Genomic DNA, 21,419 nt, shown 5'->3' on the forward strand with positions numbered 1-21,419 from the left:
CAAAGGGCGGCTTTCGGCTCCGGGACGGAGGGAGGGGAAATAGAGAAATGCTGCGCGGCCGGGCGCGGCCAGCTGAGGGTGCACGGGACGTTCCCGTGATTCGCCAGCGGAGGTTGTCTGGCAGGGCGGGTGGGTCGTTCCCCGTTGCCCTCAGCCGGTGACACGGGGCCGCTGGGACGGCGCCGCTGGGCGGACTGGTCACGATCCCAGAGTCATGGAGTGGGTCAGGCTGCAGGGGACACCTGGTCCCACCTCTCTGCTCGTGCAGGGCCGTCCCAGAACACATGGCACAGGATCGCGTCCAGACGGTTCTGGAATATCTCCGGCGAGTAAGAATCCACGTCCTCTGTGGGCAATGTGTCCCAGAGTTCGGTCACGGCACAGCGAAGTTCTGCCTCGTGGAACTCCTGGGCATTACTTCCTGCCCATTCCTCTGGTGCCATTGCTGGTCCCAAGGAGCAGCACCTGGTCCCTGCTCTGAGCCCTCCCTGCGGACAGGGCCGATGTCCCCTCTGCGGCACCCACAGGGACAATGTTCCCTGTCTCCTTTTAATCAAGTCTGTTAGATTTGGATGCCATGGCCAGCCAGAGCATAAATTAATTATTTCTGGCTGCATAGGCTCTGATCTGGGCAGTGCTACTGCGGCCTTGGGAGCTGCTTTTAAGGCATATGCCTTAATGAAAGGTCATTGGTAACTTAATTCCCCAGAAGCTGGGATGTGTGTCTGTAGGCAAATTAAAGTTCTGCATGCCTCCTCCCAGATTAAGAAAGATTAGTTGCTGTGCTATCCCAGCTTCTGAAAGAATGGTGGGAGATGGAATTAGAGACTCACCTGTGGGCTCTGCCAGCTGCAGCCTTCCTCCACTGGTACCCAGGAAAGTGGTGCTACAGCACATGAGCTAACAAAAAAGTACTGGGAAAATACTACTCCAAACAAATTCTTTTACTGAGAAACTGAAATGCTTAATAGATTAGCAAAGTCATGTGTTTCTAGTTTTATAAGTCTTTCCACTGCAGGACAGCTCCACTGTGGTGCTGCTGACCCACTCTAGCACCAATTGATCCTCAGCACTGGCAGTCCTGGACCAACAGCTCCTGTGGAAACCTACAGTCCCTGCAGAGGTGAGACACAGGCACCTCTTCACACTGCTAAAGTTTCTGCCTTTTTTTATTACTTCACTGTACTGGTTTACAACATTCTTGAAGGATGGCTTTGCTGTTTGTCTGAAATATAAGCAGGGCAGGGTGCTGTAAACAAAATCATGCGGCTTCTCCCTTAAAGCATTTTTTCGGGATAAATAGCAGGGCTATTTATGGTAGACTTCCTTCTTCTCGTCCCCGCCCCATGGCAAAGGCGAGAGGCAGCCCGTCCAGCTCCACCCCCTGAGTGTGCTTCAGGGGTAAAACCCCCCCACTTTCCCCTCCCTCCTGGGGAATTTTTGCAGCATATGGTGTGCATGCTTGTGGGTTTCTGTTTACTTTGAATCCTGTATTATCACCACTTGCTGGGAATTTACCTGCCTAGAACAAGGCTTTTGTATATCTGGGAAATTCCATACGTGGCTAGTGCAGTCTTGTGCAATTCATAGGAAAAGAGCCTGATGGGCTCTGCCCTGCACAGTGACAGAGAATTTCTACCCTGTGTGTGTAACAGGTCTGAAGCAGCCAGGACAGTGTGGCTACAGCAATGCCCATGGATCAGCTGCACAGCTCAGAGTGTGGGGCACATCCCTCAGGCCTGGCTCTGCAGCTCTGGGACGTTGTTTTCTGTTACCAGCAATGTTGTTTTCTATTCCCAGGCCTGGAGCTACTACTGCTGGACCACTTCCTGCCTAGGGACCTTAGGTAGGTTGCCAAAATCCAGCTTTCCCTTTAGAGGAAAACATTTCTTGGAAGTCCCAGTAACCCTGGTTAATTTACAGGTGTTGCTGGTGGTATCATAATCATTCAGTACTATAAATGATTGTAAGTTATATTAAAATATAGAGAGATTATATGTAACATATACTCTGTCTGAAAGTACTGAATACACTGATCTGAATTTTCTTGAAAGCAAGGGTTTTTTTATAGCTTTAGTTTAAATATACACAAGAATTTCTTAGCTGTGCTCAGAAATTATTACTTCTTAGAAATATAAATTTTTTGGTGTCCTTCCTGCTGGACACTAACTATTCATTTTCATTCTCACAGTGCTCACTGAATTTTCAAACTCTTTGAGAATGTTTTTTTTTGAATGACACATCCCATTGTGTCATGGGCTCTGAGTGGGAAGGGCCAGGAGGCACCAGAAGGAAAGCTGGCTAAAGAGCAGCTCTCTCTTGTGAAGGAACCCCACCTGTTTAACGTGTGAGGGGACTTCTCCATGAGCCAGCTGCACACAGCACTGTGATCTTTTTGAGGTGGTTGGTCATCCCCTTGGTCAGCACATAGGGTGACAAGTCCAGCCTTTTCTGATACCTTTAGGAAGGGTCTGGAAGGTGGCTGGCTTTGAAATCCATCTGATAGCTGTTGCACTTGGAGCCCGAAATCACTGCTCCTGCCTTTGTGTCATCTCTTGGGTCCAGGCTGTGCTGGCTTAATCAGGTAAGCAGCTCAGGGACATTATTTTGCTGTGGTCTCTGTGTTGGGTGGGCTGGTGGCCATGCCAGCCCCTCAAAGCAGTGGAGGGTGTGGTTGTGTGCACTGGTTTCCTCCAGCAGCAGCAGAGGCTACCTTGCCCTCTGCCTGTGGCCCTCCCTTAGAGCTGCCTTGCTTAGGAGACAAGTGCATGTGAATATAGACTCAACATGGCATTAATTTGTCAAACACCTGTCTGACACTCACCTTGTGTTTTCCTCCCTCTTGTTTTCTTAGGATATAAATGACGTCTCCTTTCTCACTGGGTGGTGCTTATCTGGGTTGATCATTGCTTTGGACATGGCAGGAGCTAATGATGCTGCTTGGGACAAATGATACATTTGCAGTGACTTCTGTGTTTGAAGGGATTTACTGTTCTGCTTGAGGGAGCAGCAGCAGTGAGCCTGCTGACAACTGAGTCACAGATGGATGCATGTGGGAATTCCTAGGACTGCTGCTCCCCTTTACAGCAACACACAGTGAAATGCAGAACTGAGGGAAAACTCCAAGGCAAACAGCAAAGGAATCTTGACAACACAATGTTAATTACATTTTATTTATATAAATGACCAGGGGCACATATATTAAAACCTCTTTGGCATCCCAGACTTCCCTTTGCCTGAAGTGCAGTGCTGTTTGTGCAAGGCACACAGGATCAGACCAACAATGCCGAGCTGGGATTATGGCATTACAGTTGTATTCATGGCTGAGAACCCAGTGTAATGCTCTGAACAACTCCTTTTCTGCTGAGTACAGGGCAGCTGCAAAAGTCAATATCCTCTTGTCTTTCATATATTAATCATATTCTCCTCAGCAATAACTTCACTGTAAGGAAGAGAAAAAGTGTGTTCTGTCTTTTACATAATGATGGGACTGAAAAGGTCATCTGGTTGGTGAATACTAATGAGAGTGTCTAAAATAGGTTGTGTTCACTGCTCAAAAGCAGATAAGTACAAACATTGATTGGCTCCTTTTAACATTTATTTAAACTCAGAGATTATTTTGTTAAGAGGAAAAATGCAAAAGTACAGTAGGAGAGATGTACTACCACTTAGGAATGCAAGGTAATATTAGAGGGATAGGATTGCTAATGCATATCTCAGATGATACATTTAACCTGTTAAATCTCTCGTTATGCAGGACAGTTCCCACTATCATGAAACATGGACAACTTCTCTGCTGCTCTCCTTCTGCATTAGCATTTTGATAGGATGCCAGAAAACAAAAAGCTCCTGAGAACTGTTTAAAAATAAAACAAAAGGATGGAAGCTGCTTAGAAAAAATAATTAAATTGTCCGTGTCTCCTTACAGGATTAATATAAATATTTTAAATGCACTTAAGTACTTGAATAGGTTAAAATTATTTTAAAGGTTTTATTTTTTGTAACATGCACTAAATCACTTTACCTGAAAATCGCAAATATTGATATAATTGCAATAACAAAAATATCATAAACCATCTGTTCATTTCAAATAAATAGATATTGTAAGTAGAAGAACTGGTTATTCATGAGTTGGTACCTTCATGGAGGAAAACTCAGCTGAACATCAGGGAAAGTTTTACAATGAACATCACAGCACACAAAGAGGAGTAAGGGGAGTGTGAGGACCCTGTGGGAGGGAGCAGGGGTGCCCAGAGTCCCTGCTGAGCCTATTGGGAGTGGCTTCCAGGAACTGAAATCTGTGACTGCTGGGCTGAAATCTTCCCCCAGCTTTGCCAAACTCCTTTCCCACGTTAGGGAATGCTCCACTGTCACTGTGGATCTTCCTTCATCATGGGACACACAGCTGGTTTCATAAAAACCTTTAGAGAAATACTTACAAATGTCCAACCTGGATTTTATTTTAATAATTGTTATTAAATGAGAAAGGTGATCAGCATACATGTATCAAAGCTGGGGGAGGGGGTGGGGGGAAAGTTGTTTTTGTTTCTTTGGAGCATCTGGGCAAAAAGCCAGGCTCCACCAAAGTCTTTGGCAAAACTCCCATTAACTTCACTCTTGACCCCAGGTCAGGTGGCTGGTTCCTGAGTTCAGTTTTTACATTTCACTTAGCTTACAATTCAAGAATGAAAATTGTGGAACCCAATAAACTGCTTCTAAACTTCTGTTTGGGTGCATGAGAGCAGGGGAGGTGCAGTCGAGGTCACACTTGGAGCTTCCCTCAGCCTGGATGTGCAGGCAAGCAATGCCTGCTGACTGGAAGGGGCTGGTTTTGAGGTGGGTGTGGAGGGCTGGGTAGCAGCACATCCCTCCAGGGAACAAGGCAGAAACCCAGCCCTGGATAGCAGCACATGCCTCTAGGGAACAAATCACAAAACCTGTTCCCTGCGGCTGTGCCCAAGACTCAGGCCAGGTCTTTGGCAGCAGTTGTAACTCAATCAGCAACATTCCTCACTTGGAGAGAGTTACATTAAAAATCTCTTTCCTGTAATGGCTGTTTCATTTCAACACATAATACTTCTTTTTTCCAACTTACCTCGGGTTTTAGCTGTTTATCCTTTTTCATCTTACAACAGCCGCCCACTACTGCGCTCGATCAGTTCAAATGCACTGCAACAGCACATTTAAATTCCAAACCTCTGTCAGGGAAGCCTGACCTGAAACCTCTCCTGAAGTAAGGGAAGTCAACTTTTCTTTCCCTCCAGGTATCATTCCTGCTGCCAGAAAGGAAAAGCTGTACTCTTCCAGGTGGGAGTGTAGATGAGACAAGTGAGGTTTATAAGCCTGTGGAAATACAATATGGATTTACATGTACACATCACACTTAACTTTGTTTAAATATTCCTCCTCCTAGCAATTGTAAAAGTAACTTAAAAACCACTTTTCATTTCAAGTAAACCTTTTTTTTTCCCCTAAAGATGTTACTTTGTTTTTCAATCTGCAAATCCCATTTAAGTCTCTAACTGTCCTTCCCAAGGAGCCAGGGAAGATGGTGTGCAGTGATGGTGTGGTCCATGAGCTGCACAAAAAAAGTGTGTGACCCGGCACAGAACTGCTAATTGCCACTGCCCATCAGCGGATGTGACCAGCCTTGCTTCACCCTCGCTTTTAGCCAACAGGGAGCTTGTGATCCTTTTCCCCCCATCTCCTCTGGCTCCCAGCTCTCCAAGTGGGCTGAGGAAATGAGTCACATCCAAAACAAGAGGGATAAAAACATTCTGGGGAATTACCTTCTCCGTGAGAGACACAGCCAAAGTCTTTGGTTAGTTTTTTTTTATTTGGCTCTGCATACAAAGAAAAAGTTTACAGGAGAGGGGGAGTGACGAGCAATTAGCTACACAGTATCCAAAGACGTGTAAACACCTCTAGTCAGTTTATGCAGCGGGGTACGCGTTTCGTAAATTGCACCTACAGCGCTAAGGCACTCGGTAGGACAGCTAACTGGATTAAGCTGCTATCACCAATATTTCCAGGTACATTAGTGCTTAATTAGCATTTGTTGTATTTCACCATTACAAATGGTTTCTAATTAAAACAGGAAAAGGGGTTGATGCACCAGGACAGCCTTGTGAGAAGTAACGATGGAATAAAGTAATTTAAGTCAAAACTAAAGTAATCTTAATTGATTTTACAACACTTCCACACTTTTGTGCTGTGATAAAATACGTTTAAATGAGATTGATGAAAACATTTTTAAACTGAGAAAATGTACAAGCAGAACTAACTGCTGGTTTGATCACCGTGGAATCTCACCTGTGAGGTTTGCGCAGCCCTCATCTTGGGCTGAGGGAGAGAGGAAAACCGGGACGGATTCCCCCAGGCTCGAGTGCGCTCTGAGGGAGTATCAGCTAATGATTATCCGCAGGTGCAGCTCCCGATGGCCATTCTGTCTCTCAGGTGAGAGCGGTTTCGCATTTGCATTACAGCGAACACACTACACCTGTGGCACTCCCTGTGGGACGGAGCTCATCAGCGCCCAGCGCGAGAATTTGGTTGGCTTTGAGGTTTTGTTTAACCAACTTCAGCTGAGCTCTCCCCCCTCGTGCTGTGGGCGCTCCGCGGGCAGAGCAGAGCGCGCCGTGCCCAGGTGAGCTGCGGTGCAGGTGCGGGCGGCTGAGGGGGCTCCCCGGCCCTCCGGAGCCGCCGGCAGCGGCCGCTCTCCCGGATTTCCAGCGGGGCGGACTTCGGGGCGCTGCCCCCGCCTTGTGGCACCTCCGGCGCGGCCGGCCCAGGCACGGGGCGGGACGGGGCGGCGGCGGTGCCGGTCCCGGAGCCAGCGCGCCCGCCCCCCCCTGCCCTGCCCGCCGCGGGAGGAGAGCGCGGCGGGCCCGGCCCCACCTGCGGGGGCGGTGGCGCGGGCAGGACGGCCCGGCGCTGGGGTGAGCCCGGGACGGCTGGGCGAGGTGAGGAGCGCAGCCTGGGAGCGCTGCAACATGGCCTCCTCCTCCTCCTCCTGCTCCTTCCCCTCGCGTTCCGCGGCACGGGGCGGCAGGGACCAGGTGAGCGCGCAGCCCTCGGGCGGGGAGAGGCGGGTGCGGGACCGGCGGCTTTTTCTGCCTTTTTCTTCTTTTCCCTCCCTCCTTCTCCTCCTCCCTTCTCTCGTGGGCGCTCCGGGTCAGCGCGGGGTGAGCGGGGGGTCGGGCGGGAGGGGAGCGGCTGTGCCGCCGCCCGCCCAGGTGCGAGGCTGCCGGCGGGAGCGCCTTCCCCGGCCCCGCCGTGGGGCCCGCTCGGCTCTGCCTCTGCCGGGGCCAGCGGTGGCCAAACCTCTCCCTAAACAACGCGCGACCCCCTCGCGTTAATGCCCCGCTCTGTTGGGAACGTGGCGTTTTGGGGAGCAGGTGTGTTGTGTGTGCTTTGCGTGTCTGCCTTGCTTGTGTTTCACACCTCTGTCGTGAGGCAGCGATGTGCTTGCGGGACGGAGGCTGGAAACCCACCCAGGTAAGGGCTGGAGGCTCTCACATCCCTACCTGGCCCCGCAGCCGGCTGCCGTCCCCGTTGTGCCGGTCGCTGTTGGGGACGGTGAGGGCCGGCTCACATCCCAGCACCCGGGGGCTGCGCAGGGACATCCACTGCAAGCCGTCCTGCTGCAGGGCAGGTGAAGAGAAGATGCTGGTGAAGGCTTCGTTTCACCGTGGCTCCAGCGGCCACAGGAGTTGTTTTTCTCCCTGGCCTTCCCTCCTCCGCAGTGGTTAGAGCGAGGCCACAGGGTCAGGTGAAGGAGCTTTGCTGCTGTGGTCTGCCTGCCCCAGGTATTCGATGTGGTCACTCTGTTTATTGCTCTCACCAATGCTGCCTCGTGTTGGGAGTGAGTGCACTGGTCCTGCGTTCTTCCTACTGAGCACAAATGGCATAATCTATTTTAGCTGTAGAGATTTGTGTTCTCAGGGCAAAGAAAGAGTATATTTTGGCTTATTACTGGCAAAATGACACTTCTTCCACTTGAAGTAAGCTTAGGGAAAAGGGATTGGGAAAGTATGTTGACTGAATTATCTCTCACCCACCCTTTTTTTTTTTCCTGCTTTTTGGGCTATATGCCCAGAACACCTGAAACTAAAACTGAAAACTTTCAAGATTGAAGGTATAATTAATCAGGGCTGAATAAGCTTTATTCTTTGTGGTTTGTTGTTGGTTTGTTTTTTTTTTTCCTTCCCTGAAGTTGGTATCTTTTGAATCATTAAACTTTCCTGCTTTTAACACCACTTTTACTAGTGCTTGAAGCACCTAACTGGACACAGAAGATGGAATATTATCTGTTTTACTGTAGACTGTTATGGTTTCTCATGTTTCTCACTCAAATCTGTGTGGTGTTCATGCTTTGAAATGGAATGTAAATTAACACCCCAGGAGTACTGATCAGCTACAAATAAGTCACTTCTCTGGCAGTCAGGCCCTCTAAGTTCTGGTTGGGCAAGATGGTGTTCCCCCTGCCAAGCACCTCTCTCTTCTTTTTGTGAGCCTTGTGTTTTTGAAGGAGAGTTTCCTGAACAAGAGGACAGTGCTTCTTACTGTGGTGTCAGAGCTCCAGGCATTTTTCCCTTTCTTTCACCAATTGTCTCAAGGATGAAGAGAAAATACAACCTTATGTGTTCACAAAGTGGGTAGCTTAAAACCTTATTATCTGAAAGGTTTGTAACCTAGGCTGGGCTGGAAGTGTTGAGTTCTTTAAGAAGGTGGTGACTGTTCTCAGTCTCCAAATTGTGTGTGTTACAATCCTGGGCTTGGAATAACCTCAGGATCAGCAGAGACTCAGCTTTGTCCTCTCACCCTTCAGTCTATCAGGGGCAGCAAATTTCCCATTGGTTTGAGAAGGCTCTTGGGTCAGGCTCTAAACTTTGAGTGTGTCTGTCTGTGTGGTGGGTATGTAAGATGCTCAGATCTTGAGACACTGCTAGTGCTCCCTGTTAGAGATGGGGACATGCTTTGACACAGTCAGTGCTTGTTAGTGAGTTCCTTACAAAAATATTTCTGCCACCATTAATCTGTCTCTCAGTTCTGTGGGAATTGACTAATGCTCATTGCATGTTCCAAATGATACTGTACTATCATGTGCTGTTACTCTGTTGGTGCCTGCCAGAGGATGAGGCTGGGGATTTCCATTATTGAAGAACTGTCACCTCTCCCACCTTTTCCACATCCTAATTTATTTCTCATGTTTTTTTTTTTTTTTTTTGAGATAATGAGATCTGTCATTTGTAATGCACTGATTTACAAAATTGTGTGAATAATTGTGTGTGGCTAAATATTATCCTTTTTAAATAAAAATCTAGTTACAGTTTTTCCTAAGACAATTTCCAGGCTTTGCAGAGCTAAAATTGTTAATGGCATAAGAAAATAATTTGTTACTCAAGGCTGTTTATAGTCCTGCAGTACTTTGCTGTTGATGATTTGGATGGCCCTTTGGTGTTTATTTCACTTCAGTGTTTTCTAAAATGTCTTGTTCAGAAGCTTGTGTTTCTAAAACGTGGCAGGAAGACTAGAATGTACTTTGTTGTTTTAGTTAGTTTTGTTAGTTTCTTGTTTTAGTTCTTTTGTTTTGACAGCTCTTGGCCTCAGCACAGTGGGCACTCCTAAAGTCAATGCCTAGAAGTTAATTATGCTTGTAGGTCACCTAGAGTGCTGTGCTTTGTTCTAAAGTGTTTCTATTTGATATATTTAAGGTGCTGAAAATCTGAGGATTGTTTACAGCTTGCAAGAGATCTTTGAACTTCAGCAATGAAAAACTTTCATGCTTTTTGCCACTTAGCTTAAAACTGGGGTGTTTGTGGGAAGAGAGGAGACAGTGGTTGAGTTGTTGGGCAGGGGGAGGAAAAAACCCAAATGCAGTTCAAATATGACAGCCAAGTTGTTATCACATAAATAATAGCAATAAAAATAAATAACTTACTGCTGAGGTGGAAAGTTTATTTCATGGAGTAAGCTTTTAAGTGTGATCTGTGAGACTGCAAGTCCAATCATAGCTGCTCTGAAAAACAATAATACATGCAAATGTTATTCAGTCATTGAGAACTCTGGGGGAAATAGCAGTTTTGCAGTTAAAAAAAAAAAAAACAACTAAACAATTTTCCCAAACCCCTCTCTGTGTAGCATACAGATCAGACCACATGAGCCTCAGTTCCAGACAGTTGTTCAATACAGGCAAATTCCTGTCCTTGCAGTTTACTCTGGTTTTATCCTACATTTTATCAGCTTATTTTTTGATTTTTTTTCTCCACTCCAAACTCTCAGAGTTCTGTTCTTATATACTCTGCTTCTCAAAACTCAGTGTTCTTGACACCTTGTAAAAACTATTGACATACTAATCCAGTCAATGGTTACCTATTAAAAGTTATTTTTACCACTCTCTGTTGTCTGGAGTGAGATTATTTCCCATATACATTAGGGTTTGTGATGAGCTGTTGACAATGGTACTTGTGCTCCTGCTGGCATGGCTCTTGGTATGACAAAATAAGACCTGGCATGTTGCATTAATTCTGAGAAAAGCATGGTTTTGCAATCTTTAATCAGGCAAAGTTTCATTAGCTCTTTGAGGGAGTTTTATTCTTGGCCTAAGGAAGATTTTTTTTTTAACAGCTGGTTACACTTGTTAGCTTTTTCCAGAGGCATGATATGATGAGGAATGAGAGGCATGAAGGTAATATTTTCTATTTATGTGAGTTTTGTGCTTGACTTCTGATATGTAGTGTTAAATAGCTATTTATGATGCTGACATGCCTAAGAAGGAGAGTTTTGAAGCTTGAATTTTCCAAAACAAATCCTTCAAAATACTTTTAAATATATATATATTTTTAAATTTGGTAAAGCTAGTTTAGATTCCATTATTTTCTTTGAAAAATGTTTGTAATTGGTCAAAAATGGGAAAGGAAACTTTTTTTTTTTTTTTTTTTTTTAATCTAGGGAAGGGGAGAAAAGTAGTAGGAGTTGTTGCTCTGGTGTTCTGTAGTTACTAAGTGCCAGAACTTTGCTGCTCTTTTGATGAGTTGCATGTGCTGTCTGCTGGTTGGTCCTGGTCACTTTTGCCCTCTCAGCTGTTGCATTACATCAGCGTGCACATAAAACACATAGAAAACAATAGCTGCTTGCACTGTGTGTGTCTTCTGCCCTTGCCATGGGGTTGCTTGACAGGCTCTGTAGCTCAGAGGAGGATGAAGAGGACAGCAAGTAAAATTGCCTCAAAAAAGTATTTATTAGTGTGATTGTGACATTCTGAGAAGCCTGGCTCTGCTTGTGTTGGTCGTTGCCTCATTGTTCATGTGATGGTTGTGCACTCCTACAGTCATGCCCAGCTCTTGGGCAGAACCCACCCTATTTGGTCTTGGAGCAGTGGCTGTTTTTTCTTCTCTACTCCCCTGGGATATCCCACAAAAATGAACCTACTATTAGCTACTTAATTATATTGTAATTTCTTAGCTTAAATGCATTTAAAGCTTCAGTTCCCCCTGACTCTTTGGAGAGGAAAGGGCACCATACTTCAGTCACTTTTTAAAATTCAGGAAGTTGTTCTCCTCCAAGGGCATTCTGAGGTTGTTGCCCTTCAGAGGAGAAATTCTTCAAACTTTCCATACAATATCTGGAGTATGCATCATGACTTTATCAGGAGGCCTTATTGATCCTATCTGATCATGACTTGGAAAAAGCTGTGAACTAATGAAAGGAGTCTTGCATGGCAAAACCATGAGTATTTCCTTTTGCCCTGTGTTCCACTGCTGAAGCAAGGCCTGGCTGAGCTTCTGCACTGACCTGCTGTTATTACTGAAAACAGGCCGTGATGACAGCTCCTTTTAATAGGAGAATCTGAAGTAACATTCTGCAATGACAGAGGAGTTGATGGCATGTGAATGTTGTGGGAGAGCTGGTTTCTTACCAGAGTCTTCATGGAGACTGGGTTTTTTAGCTTTTAAAACCTCAATGATATTTTCCAACTGTTTTGGAAAATAGTTTTAAAGGAATTTTAATAAAGGTAATTTTCAGATGACATGCACAGAACAGGTGTGAGCTAGTTTTATGATCTTTGCTTGCTGTTGTTACTAGTACCATAATTTAAGCATGTGTGCCTTTTAAAGAAAAGAATATGGAATTTCTAGGTTCCATGACAATTAGTTTGCTCTATTAAAAAGCAGAAATTAAGAAGATTATGAATGACCACACCCTGGCTTCATAACCAGCAGGAGTTCCTCTGCTTTTATTTCTGTGGGGTCAGAATTCCTGCCTGTTCCTGTATTGAGGGTGCTGATGATGTAGTTTGTGAGGAATTCCTTAGCACTAGGAAGATGTTCAAGCAGCTGTCTCTGTTTTGCTTCTGAATTTAAAATTTAGAAGTCTGAAGCTGTCTATGGTGGGGAACCTCTCTTTTCAAAGAAATGTTATGCAAACGGCTCTGACTTGGTTTTGACCCAGTTTACTAATCTGTAGATTTTTGTTGCATGTGTCTCACTCTTAGAAGATTATCTGCTTTTCTGTTTCTTGCCCTAATTTTTTTTTTTTTTTTTGGTGGGGGAGGGGGGGAGGGTATGGGTGTGCATGGGGATGATTTTATTTAAGCTCTCCTTTTCATCCTGTAATTTCAGACTTGTTTCTGTGCATTTAATAGTTTAGTGCTGCCTTGGCCACATAGTGGTTTATGTGCAGATTCAGTTTCCTCAGAGCATCTGTTCAGCTTTAGGTCAAAGAAAACTCATCTTGAGTTTGTTTGCTGAACTTAGCTGAGCAAAAAACTCTCAGTCACACCAGAGAAGGGATGTGACAGTGCTGAAAAATGAAAAATCATTATTTGTTAGCCTTTTCTCACTGAGATAATCTGATCTATATGGGAACCCACAGGTGATTTTAAAAGCACAAAAGTCAGGTGCACCTGGGTGGTGCAGGTGTTCCTCATTGAGGAGAGTTAATTTGAGTCATTAGAATGTTCTTTGTTTCTTTACAACTCTCCTCCTCTTTGGGAGCTTTCTGTTTCTGTTGTGGAGGAATCCCAAGAAACTGATGGCTTCTGCTCTGCAGGACTGACCCTTTCATGGGGGTGTTTTAGGGGTGGATGTGTGATGATGGGTGAGGAGGTAAAGAATGATTTTGTGCATGGTGAGGGGGGAGTGTGCAGGGTCGGGTGATGCCAGGGTGCTCTTTAAATTGTATCTTTGTGGTAGAATAGAACACTGGAAACTGAGCAGAAGGGGTGAGTCAGCTGGTCTTCTGTTCTGACAATCAATACTGCATTCAGGGAGAGCAAGAAGACATCTAATTATAGTGTAAGTATGCTATAATTTTAAAAAGTAACATATACTAGTTACCTTGTGATGGGTATTAAGGCAGAGGTTAATTAACTTGGCCAAATAAGGAGCAGTACTGACTTTATCATAATCTTTCAAGGGAATACTAGAGGAATTAATAAATTTGGTAACTTTCTCAAAACTCAAAAATGATTCATTACTTACCCTCCAGTGACCACAGTGCTGTTCTGTAAAGGCAAACAGTTTATTGACAATCCTAAAAATATAAAGAGGGGGACTCTGTGTGAGTATTTTTGTATTTTATTCAAACAGATAAATTGCATGGTGTTGTATTTTGGTGGGTTTGGTTTTTGTAGATATCCTAGGCCACTTCTTTAAGTCACAATCAGCAGAGGTTAGAGTTCAGGCATAGTAACTGTGTTGCTACCCCTGTCTTTACTCATATGACTGCATAGTGCAACATCCCAACTACATAAACTGGTACGTGTATCACCCAGAACTGTGGAGCAAATTGTCTTTAATGTGTGGTAAGATGAAGACAAAGATGGAATATGTTCTTTACAGCCTCTTACAACACTTAACTGAGAACATTACACACACCTAGGCTTGCTCTCTTGAAGCTGTGTGAGATTTTAGGCATAATAGCTACAAAGAGATTGTGTTCAAATTTAACTGGGCTTTAAATTAGTGAAAGTAATGACTTGTGCCACAGACATGACCCCATTGTGCAGGTGAAGGATCTATAAGTGTGATTCAGTGTTTTAAATCTCCAATAGCAGAACCAATTTCCTTTCATATTCCTCTCTATATCTGGATTCTGCTTGCTCCTGTTCAAAGAATATTGCAGAGAGAGCACATATGCATTTGTCTGAGAAGGCAAATAATTTCACAGGTCATGACTTTGCAAATGCATGAGACAGCCTTACTCTGTGATAGGAGCCTTTGGTGGGAACTAGTAACAGTGAAGGAAAAGGGGCAGAGCCTCCTAAATGGCATCCACCTCCTAAACATTTGCCCTGTAAAACAGCAGCAAGCAGTGCAGGGGCTCAGCTTTTACAGTGGGGGTCATATGTAGCTCACAAGGCTGATCTTGGGACTTGCTTGGTCTTGGACTTGGTGCTTATATCCTCAGCTGGGAACTCAGCCTGTGCCTTCAACATCTCATTCAGGTGCCTTAGTTCTGAATACTCTTTACACAGCAGAGAACTTTCTCTTCCACGTTGCTTGTTTAGTTGGTTTGGTTTTTTCTGTGGTTTTTTTTTCTGTGTTTTTTTTTTTTTCCTCCCCTCCCTCCTTGGTGAATCAAATCTCTTGCTGAATTCTGGATCCTTGCAATGCTCTGCAAAAAACCCTGTTTATTTTCCTCCATCCCTCTGTTATCACTTTGTAAAGATTTTAATTCAGTGAGGTACTCTTACTCTTGTAGCTTTTGCTTTGTCCTTCAATTGATACAGGCTAAACTTTGCAGCCTTTAGTCATTTTGGTGGTGTAGCTCACAGCACCTTTCTGGAAGTGTTTTGTTGCTGTAGCTGGTGAGAGAGGGGCTGTAGGATTGTTGTGGCAGGGAGCAGGGCAGGTGCTTTACTACCTGGTTTCAGTGCTGCAGAAGGTGTTCTGTAAATAGGTTGAGCCTTGCCTCTGATTTCTGTGATGTTTCATAAATAAGCACCGTGGCGTTGGAAACCCAGTTGTCAGAGGCAGCAAGCCAAACACTTTGTGAAACAATGGGACAAGTCTGAAGAGTGATACAGTTTTCCAGCAGTCCTCCTGTAGGAGCTAATCCTGCATTCTAGGGAAATTCATTGGAAGCAACATCTTTCTGGAGGGGAATGATAAATTGTGACACGTTCACCTGCACCTGGTTTAGTGGTTGGAAAAGCCTGGGACTAGCAATAAGGATGTTGGTAAGTCCCAAATGAGGCTATTTTTATCAAGTCCCATGGGTAACAGCAATGTTTCAATATAAAGATAAGATATACAGTCTGCTGTTCTAATTGAATCATAAATCAAACAGGTCTAGGAAAAAAAAGAAAAGGAAGAATGCAGATGCATCAGTCTGTGTCAGCTCAGCATACCTTCCTGTGGGTGGCCTGCATTTCTTTTCATGGGCTCCATCCCTGCAAAGCTGCTTTGTGATCTCAGGCTGGTGTGGGTCAAAAGGGGAAGATTGTTAACATTCCTCCTGCCCCTCTCCATCACCATCAGCAGCTCTCAGTGGATATCAGTCCTTTGGGCTCTCTCTCTGTGGGAGAGGACAGTGGAATTCTGTGCTGCTTCTAACTGCTCTTCCAAATATTTCTGTCTCTTATCTGGGCAATAACCCAGTTCCCAGTTTTGGATGATTATTAGGAATTGTGATTGATTCAGTAATTGCACTGCTGGCATACTAGTATTTTCATATTTTATTTGCATTCATGTGCCCATTAGGATGTCTGTGATATAAAAAAGCTAAACAAACAGCTTTTGTCCAAGAAATCATAATTTGAGGTAGTGTTCTCTGTTACTGCCCTCTTAGAGCTGGCTTGTCCCTGGTTGGCACCTGGGATGCTATTGCTTATGTGGCTCTTTCTCTCCACTTTAATAATGGTGCTGTATTTGCTGTGATACTAGTGCAGTGAATTTTGGTTTTACAGGGTAGAGCTTTCCAAGTGACGTGTACTTTGTTCTGGAAATTAATTCCACTGGATTGTTAGAAGGAGTTTAGAATGACTCATTACAGTGATACAAGTAGGTAACAACGTGGCTATGAAGTGATTAAGGGCCTTTCATTTTGTGTTACATTTGTTCCAACCATCATAACTCTAATGAAGTGCATGTCTCTTTCTTCCAGTCTCTTTCTCTTGTCTTTAATGTGTCCATCTTCCTAAAGAACTTGTCAAAGAACGTGGCGTTGTCAAACCATGTTCCCTTGATCAAACTCTGGAGCAAAGGAAAATACAATACTCAGTAGTGATCTATAGCTTGAAAAGTGAATGCACAAAGATGATTAACCTCACACTGGGCTCAGATCTATTCCCTGCTGGGAGAGGATATTCCAAATATGGTTATTACAAAAGTTTAATGTTGGGGAGAAGGAAGTTCAGAAACAGAAACAGTTTTATGTCCCCATAATAGATAATCTTTACTGAAGATGAGAATGTGTAAAAGATTCTCCCAAGTAAGATAAAATTCTGTATGTAATGTTTCTTTTATACCCTGTTTTCCCTACAGTTAAACACAGTGTAGTGTAGTGAAGGGGTTAAAGTATGATAATTTTATTTAGTCAGGCACATGGTATGTGTAACTGGACTGTGACATTTAGGAACAAAAACTGGTGTGATTCAGATTGCTCCATCTCTGGGTGCAGTAAATGGATGGGGCCAGATGAGCAAAACTCACTGGAATATCTAATCAGGAGCAAGTGCTTTTCTTAAAGATGGAAAGGCCACTTTTGCAACTGCTAGTTGTAAAAAATTAGTTTTAATTTGAAAATGGATCCAGATATTTGTTTCTGTTTACTACCAGTTAAATCAATTAAGAGAAATAATGGTCTTGGACACCTGTAATTTTGTCATCTGCTTATTTTGGTGCCAATTCCAAATGCTGCAGGTGATTTTGGCAGTTCAGCATGATAATCATGGTAAGCCTTCTGCATGAAGGACACTAGTACCTGAAAACCACTTCAATAGCAGTGTAAAAAAACACTCAAACATTGTGTTTTATTATGTAAAGCCCCTTTGTTCTTGTTTATATCAGTTGTTGCTGATGTCCGTGTAGCACATCCAGCTGCAGTAGTTGCTCAGTGCCCTTGCTAGGGTTTTGATCAGTTTAAATTATATACAGTACTGTTCAGCACAACTCTTTAATCACCTTGGAAAGCACTGATATAAATTGTGTACTTTAAAGTATTATGTAGAAACAAGTTTGACCTTCCTGGAAATGTATTATATTCCATGGTCCATGCATTATATTGATTTTCTCGTAGCAAGTATATTAAAATAACAAGAGTGGGACAGTTAAGAAATGGTAATTGACATTACCATGACTGTCATAAAGGATGAACAGAAAATGTGTGACTGCTGCTATGTGATCACATTCAGCAGTTTTGAGGACACCCTCTGCTAGCACTTGTGTCAGGGCCAGGTGCTCAGTTGCTGGTTTTGTCAAGGTCCATCCCCTGCAAATGCTGTATGGAAGGTTTATTGATCACTCTTGCTGTGTGTGATGCAGGTGTTGCTGTTCTCCCTGTATGTGTAAATGTGTTTGTGTGTGATGGCAATGAATCTGGAACAGAAAACTGGACGTTGCAAACCAGCCTCTGATTTAATGAACCATGCCAAGCAAAGCTGGGGCTCAAAATCCTGCTGACAATGGATAGAAACCCTGAAGCTGATGATGGGTGCAGGAGTGGCTCTCTTTGCAACTGACATTACAGTAACCTTCTCTACTTCAGCCTCAACTGATTATTCTTTTTCATAGTAATTAGGTAGATGATGGTAAAACTTGCAGTGCTTGTTGTTCCCTGAGTAAAAGTACAATTAAAAACTGATTTTGTGGTGTTCAAATATCTGTTCATAAAAGGCTATAATTAATACTACAGAAGGACTATCGAAGAATTTATTTTACTCAGAATCCTCCAGTTTCTAGTGAAAAGTAATACTTCTGTTCAAGTGGAAAAAGCTGTATTCCAAGCCCATTGAATTGACTTCCAAGAAAAAACAAACAAACAAACAAAAAACCCACCCAAAAAACCAAACAAAACCCCAAACACCAGTGGAAGCCAATGTTTTACTTTTGTTCTGTGATCCTGATCATTTTCCCTATTAGTGCTACAGGGAGTTCTTGAATCCTGCTGTGAGTGAGCTCTCTGCTTTCTGGGACTGCTGGATGCCCTGAAGTCTTGTTCTGACTCCTAAACCAGGGAGAATCATCCATTGATAGTGGATTTCCCCTAAAGCCTATTTTTTTCCCTAAAAATCTATGGTGAAAAAAACATTTTCTGCTCTTGGGGATTTGCACTAATGCTGTCAGTCACTCATCTGAAATTTATTTCTTCTTGTCTGTTTTTGACTGTGGTTATTTCTCTCTTGGCACTTGTCGGCACAAATGTCTGTCACTGCATTTTTGGGTTTTTAGCACTGTGCCCTGTGTAACCAATCAGGCAGCCCAGCCTGATGTGAGGATGTAGAATTTAGGATGAAGAAATGCACAGCACATCTCTGGGTGCAGTAAGTGGATGGGGCCAAGTGTGCAGAACTCACTGGAATATCTAATCAGGAGCAAATGCTTTTGGTAAAGATGGAAAGACCACTTTCAGTCGATGGTGGATGGCATTCCATCCACCAATTAGTTTAATTTGAAAATGGATCCAGAGATTTGTTTCATTTTATTACCAGTTAAATCAGTTAAGAGAAAAGAAATTAGGTAGCAATTGCTTAATCTTTTTAAATGTATATCTTAATGTGGTATAAGGATATTTTAATCTGTATTCAAACTCATTCATTCATTATGAAATATGGTAGTTTATCTTTAAATAATGATTGCCATAAACGACCATTAATCTAAATAACAATTGTTAAATGAATACAGTGCTGCAATAATTTTTCTCATTGCCCTATCCCCTGCCACAGCTTGGGGAGAAAAAACCCTGTGTGAAAACTGATGATGTTTTGATGCTAGTCAGCAGTAAAACTCCATTTATCCGCTTTCATTTCTTTGACATGGCTAACTTCTAATAAATGAGCTCCCTGCTCAGACTCAGTGAAGTGTATATTTTTGTTTCATAATCACGACTGCGTGATTAGCCAAGTAGAAAACTGCATACTCAGTAGAAAAAAAGAAATTAAAGAGGGTAACATTGTAATAATAATCTTCCCTAAATTGTAGTAAAATGGTTTGAAATGGAAGAAATGTATTTCATGGTGTGTTGGGACTGGCAGAATGTTCTTTAATTTGAATTTGTATACAGATGGTTTTTCTCCTGTGCTTAAGTGAAGAAGTGAAAAGAAGTCTTTACATTCAGAACATTTATAATGTTTGGGGACTTTTGCTCAGGTTCTTGTCTGAAAATCTTTTAACTATATAAGCTTCAAATATCTTAGGTATTCTTTGCCTTCTCATTGCTTCTCTCCTTCCACCAATACTTCCTGGTGAGTATCAGATGTAAACAATTGCTTTTAGCATGTTATATGTTTTCCTAGTCCTTTCAGGATCTCTAGTTTTGGTAGGAATTACAAACTGTCCAGGACTGTGCTAATTTTGACAGATTTTCCACTGCTCTTAGGACATGAGCCTCAGTTCTGTTCTAAACCAGTGACTTCAGGGTGTTTAAGGGCACAAATTACCCCAGCCAGCGGAAAATAGTGTTCATGGTCACAAGCAGCTCAGGTTCATCCTCTGAAGTTCACTCTGGCATGAGTGCAGGGCAGACTGGGCTGCTTGGTTTTTGTGTTTAGGTTGTGTATTTTTGTTCTATTCCTCAGAAGGGTTTTGATGATGAGTGTGGTTAGTGCAGGCCTTACTCTCAGTGCTGAGCTCTGAGGCTGCCTGGCCTGAAAACTGGGTGAACTCAGGTGGTTAATTCTGTAAATTCCTGTGATCAGGGGTTGTCTTAAACATGGCTTTTAGGAAAAGATCAGTTTCAAATCCACTCAACAATGGGTATTCTGCACTGTCATGGAGGCAGCAACACTTCTCAAGGTCTCTGAGGGACAATCTATGGGTTCCTGCATTCCTGATTTCTGTAACTGAAGGCTTGTCATTTAAAGTAGTAGTCAACATGTGCATGAGATGTAACTTAATGTTCTTCTACTGTAGATATCTTCATTGTGATACGTTCTTCTTGAAATGAGATTTTTTTGAGTTCTTCTAAATTTTTAATCATGCACAGGGGTTGGGATGGAGACTTGCATCTTTCCTTCCCCCTCGGTCTCAACAGAAAGTTTGAATTTAGGCGGCCTGAAGTGAACAATCAGAGAACAAGCAGAGAAAAATATTCTGCTGTGTACTGAGAGCTTCCCTGATTAGGACCTGATATAGGGTAGGGCATGGGGTCATGTCCTGTGATGGGAATTCCCTCCTTTGCCCTCTTTGCCCCATGGTTCTTGATATCCCTGGATAAGCAGGTTTTACCTCTTTTCACAAACTGACTCGTGTATGCATGCCCAAATAATTTAAGCCTTTTTTTCCCAGGACTTTTTGCCCTTCACACTCTTCCTCTAGCACAGTTAGAAGTGCATTTATTTACTCTTGTATGTGTGAGGGAGTTTCTTCTGTAGTTTGGATCTTTGTGCAATGGTGGAACTAGAAATTGAGTTGTTTTCAGTGTGCTGTAATCTTGTACAGCGTTTCTCCCCAGTGTGTCTCCAAAACTCTGTCCTTTGCTCAAAATAAGTGGTTTTACTCTATGCCATCAGGACAAGAAAAGCAAACCAAAATGTTTCCTTGTATCATCTTAATATTTCTGTAGTGTTACCAGGCAAAAGAAGGCTAGTCATGCTGGTATTGGCAACTCTCAAGCATTTTCCTGGTGAGTGAATAGACCAGGAAGAGCTGTGGAAGGAGAACCTGAAGAAAGACTTGCACGTTTCTGTAGTGAGTGGAGAGTCTGATTGTTTGAATTAGTGAGAAAAACAACTCAGCACATTCACTGTTGATTGCCAACTTAAAAATATTTTATTCAATTAACTTGTCAAAGAAGTTAAGTTTTGACATAAGTGGTTATACTCAATTTGTGGTGTGTATCCTGATGTGAGAGGATAAATGAGGCCTTTTTTTCTTTAGACCTGTTGTAGGCTTTTTTAGTTTGTTTTATTTTTCTGTAAAAGGGGTTTTCACCACTCCAAAAATAAAAGAAAACTGGAAGTTGGCTTGCTCCAGAGGCCACAGAATCTGAAAAGTGAAATATTTATAAGTGAGAGAAAGTTCCTTAATTGAGAAATGGGGAGTATTTTGGCATAAAAACTGCAAAGATGGTAACAGCTGGTTTATCTTAAATTTAATAGTTTGGCCTTAAGATGGTTGACTGTGGATCTTCCCAAATTAGATCTGGTTTGTTTTTCATTGCATTTAATCTACTTGCAAATAGTGCTTAGAATTCCCTCCAACAGCTGCACAAAAGGGCATTTTGGGAATCACAAGTGATACAATTGAATAAATACT

At 43.1% G+C, this 21,419-nt stretch overlaps 1 protein-coding gene and 1 long non-coding RNA gene across 4 annotated transcripts in view; both read left to right on the forward strand.

Moving 5' to 3' along the window:
* Positions 1-611: 611 nt before the first annotated feature.
* On the forward strand, positions 612-2,943 carry LOC115485557 (uncharacterized). The gene is made up of 4 exons (XR_003946326.2): positions 612-1,123; positions 1,801-1,846; positions 2,465-2,584; positions 2,855-2,943. It is a non-coding gene; the product is annotated as an uncharacterized LOC115485557 (long non-coding RNA).
* Positions 2,944-6,916: 3,973 nt separating this feature from the next.
* The window catches only part of ANK3 (ankyrin 3), a 339,095-nt gene continuing 324,592 nt past the window's right edge, over positions 6,917-21,419 (forward strand). For all 3 annotated transcript variants that reach the window (XM_050975984.1, XM_050975977.1, XM_050975979.1), the window contains exon 1: positions 6,917-7,058. In XM_050975984.1, coding sequence (XP_050831941.1) covers positions 6,993-7,058 — 66 coding nt within the window. In that variant the 5' untranslated portion in view covers positions 6,917-6,992. The remainder of the gene's footprint in view (positions 7,059-21,419) is intronic.

This window comes from Serinus canaria, chromosome 6, assembly GCF_022539315.1.
Source record: "Serinus canaria isolate serCan28SL12 chromosome 6, serCan2020, whole genome shotgun sequence".
Classification (NCBI taxonomy): Eukaryota; Metazoa; Chordata; class Aves; order Passeriformes; family Fringillidae; genus Serinus; species Serinus canaria.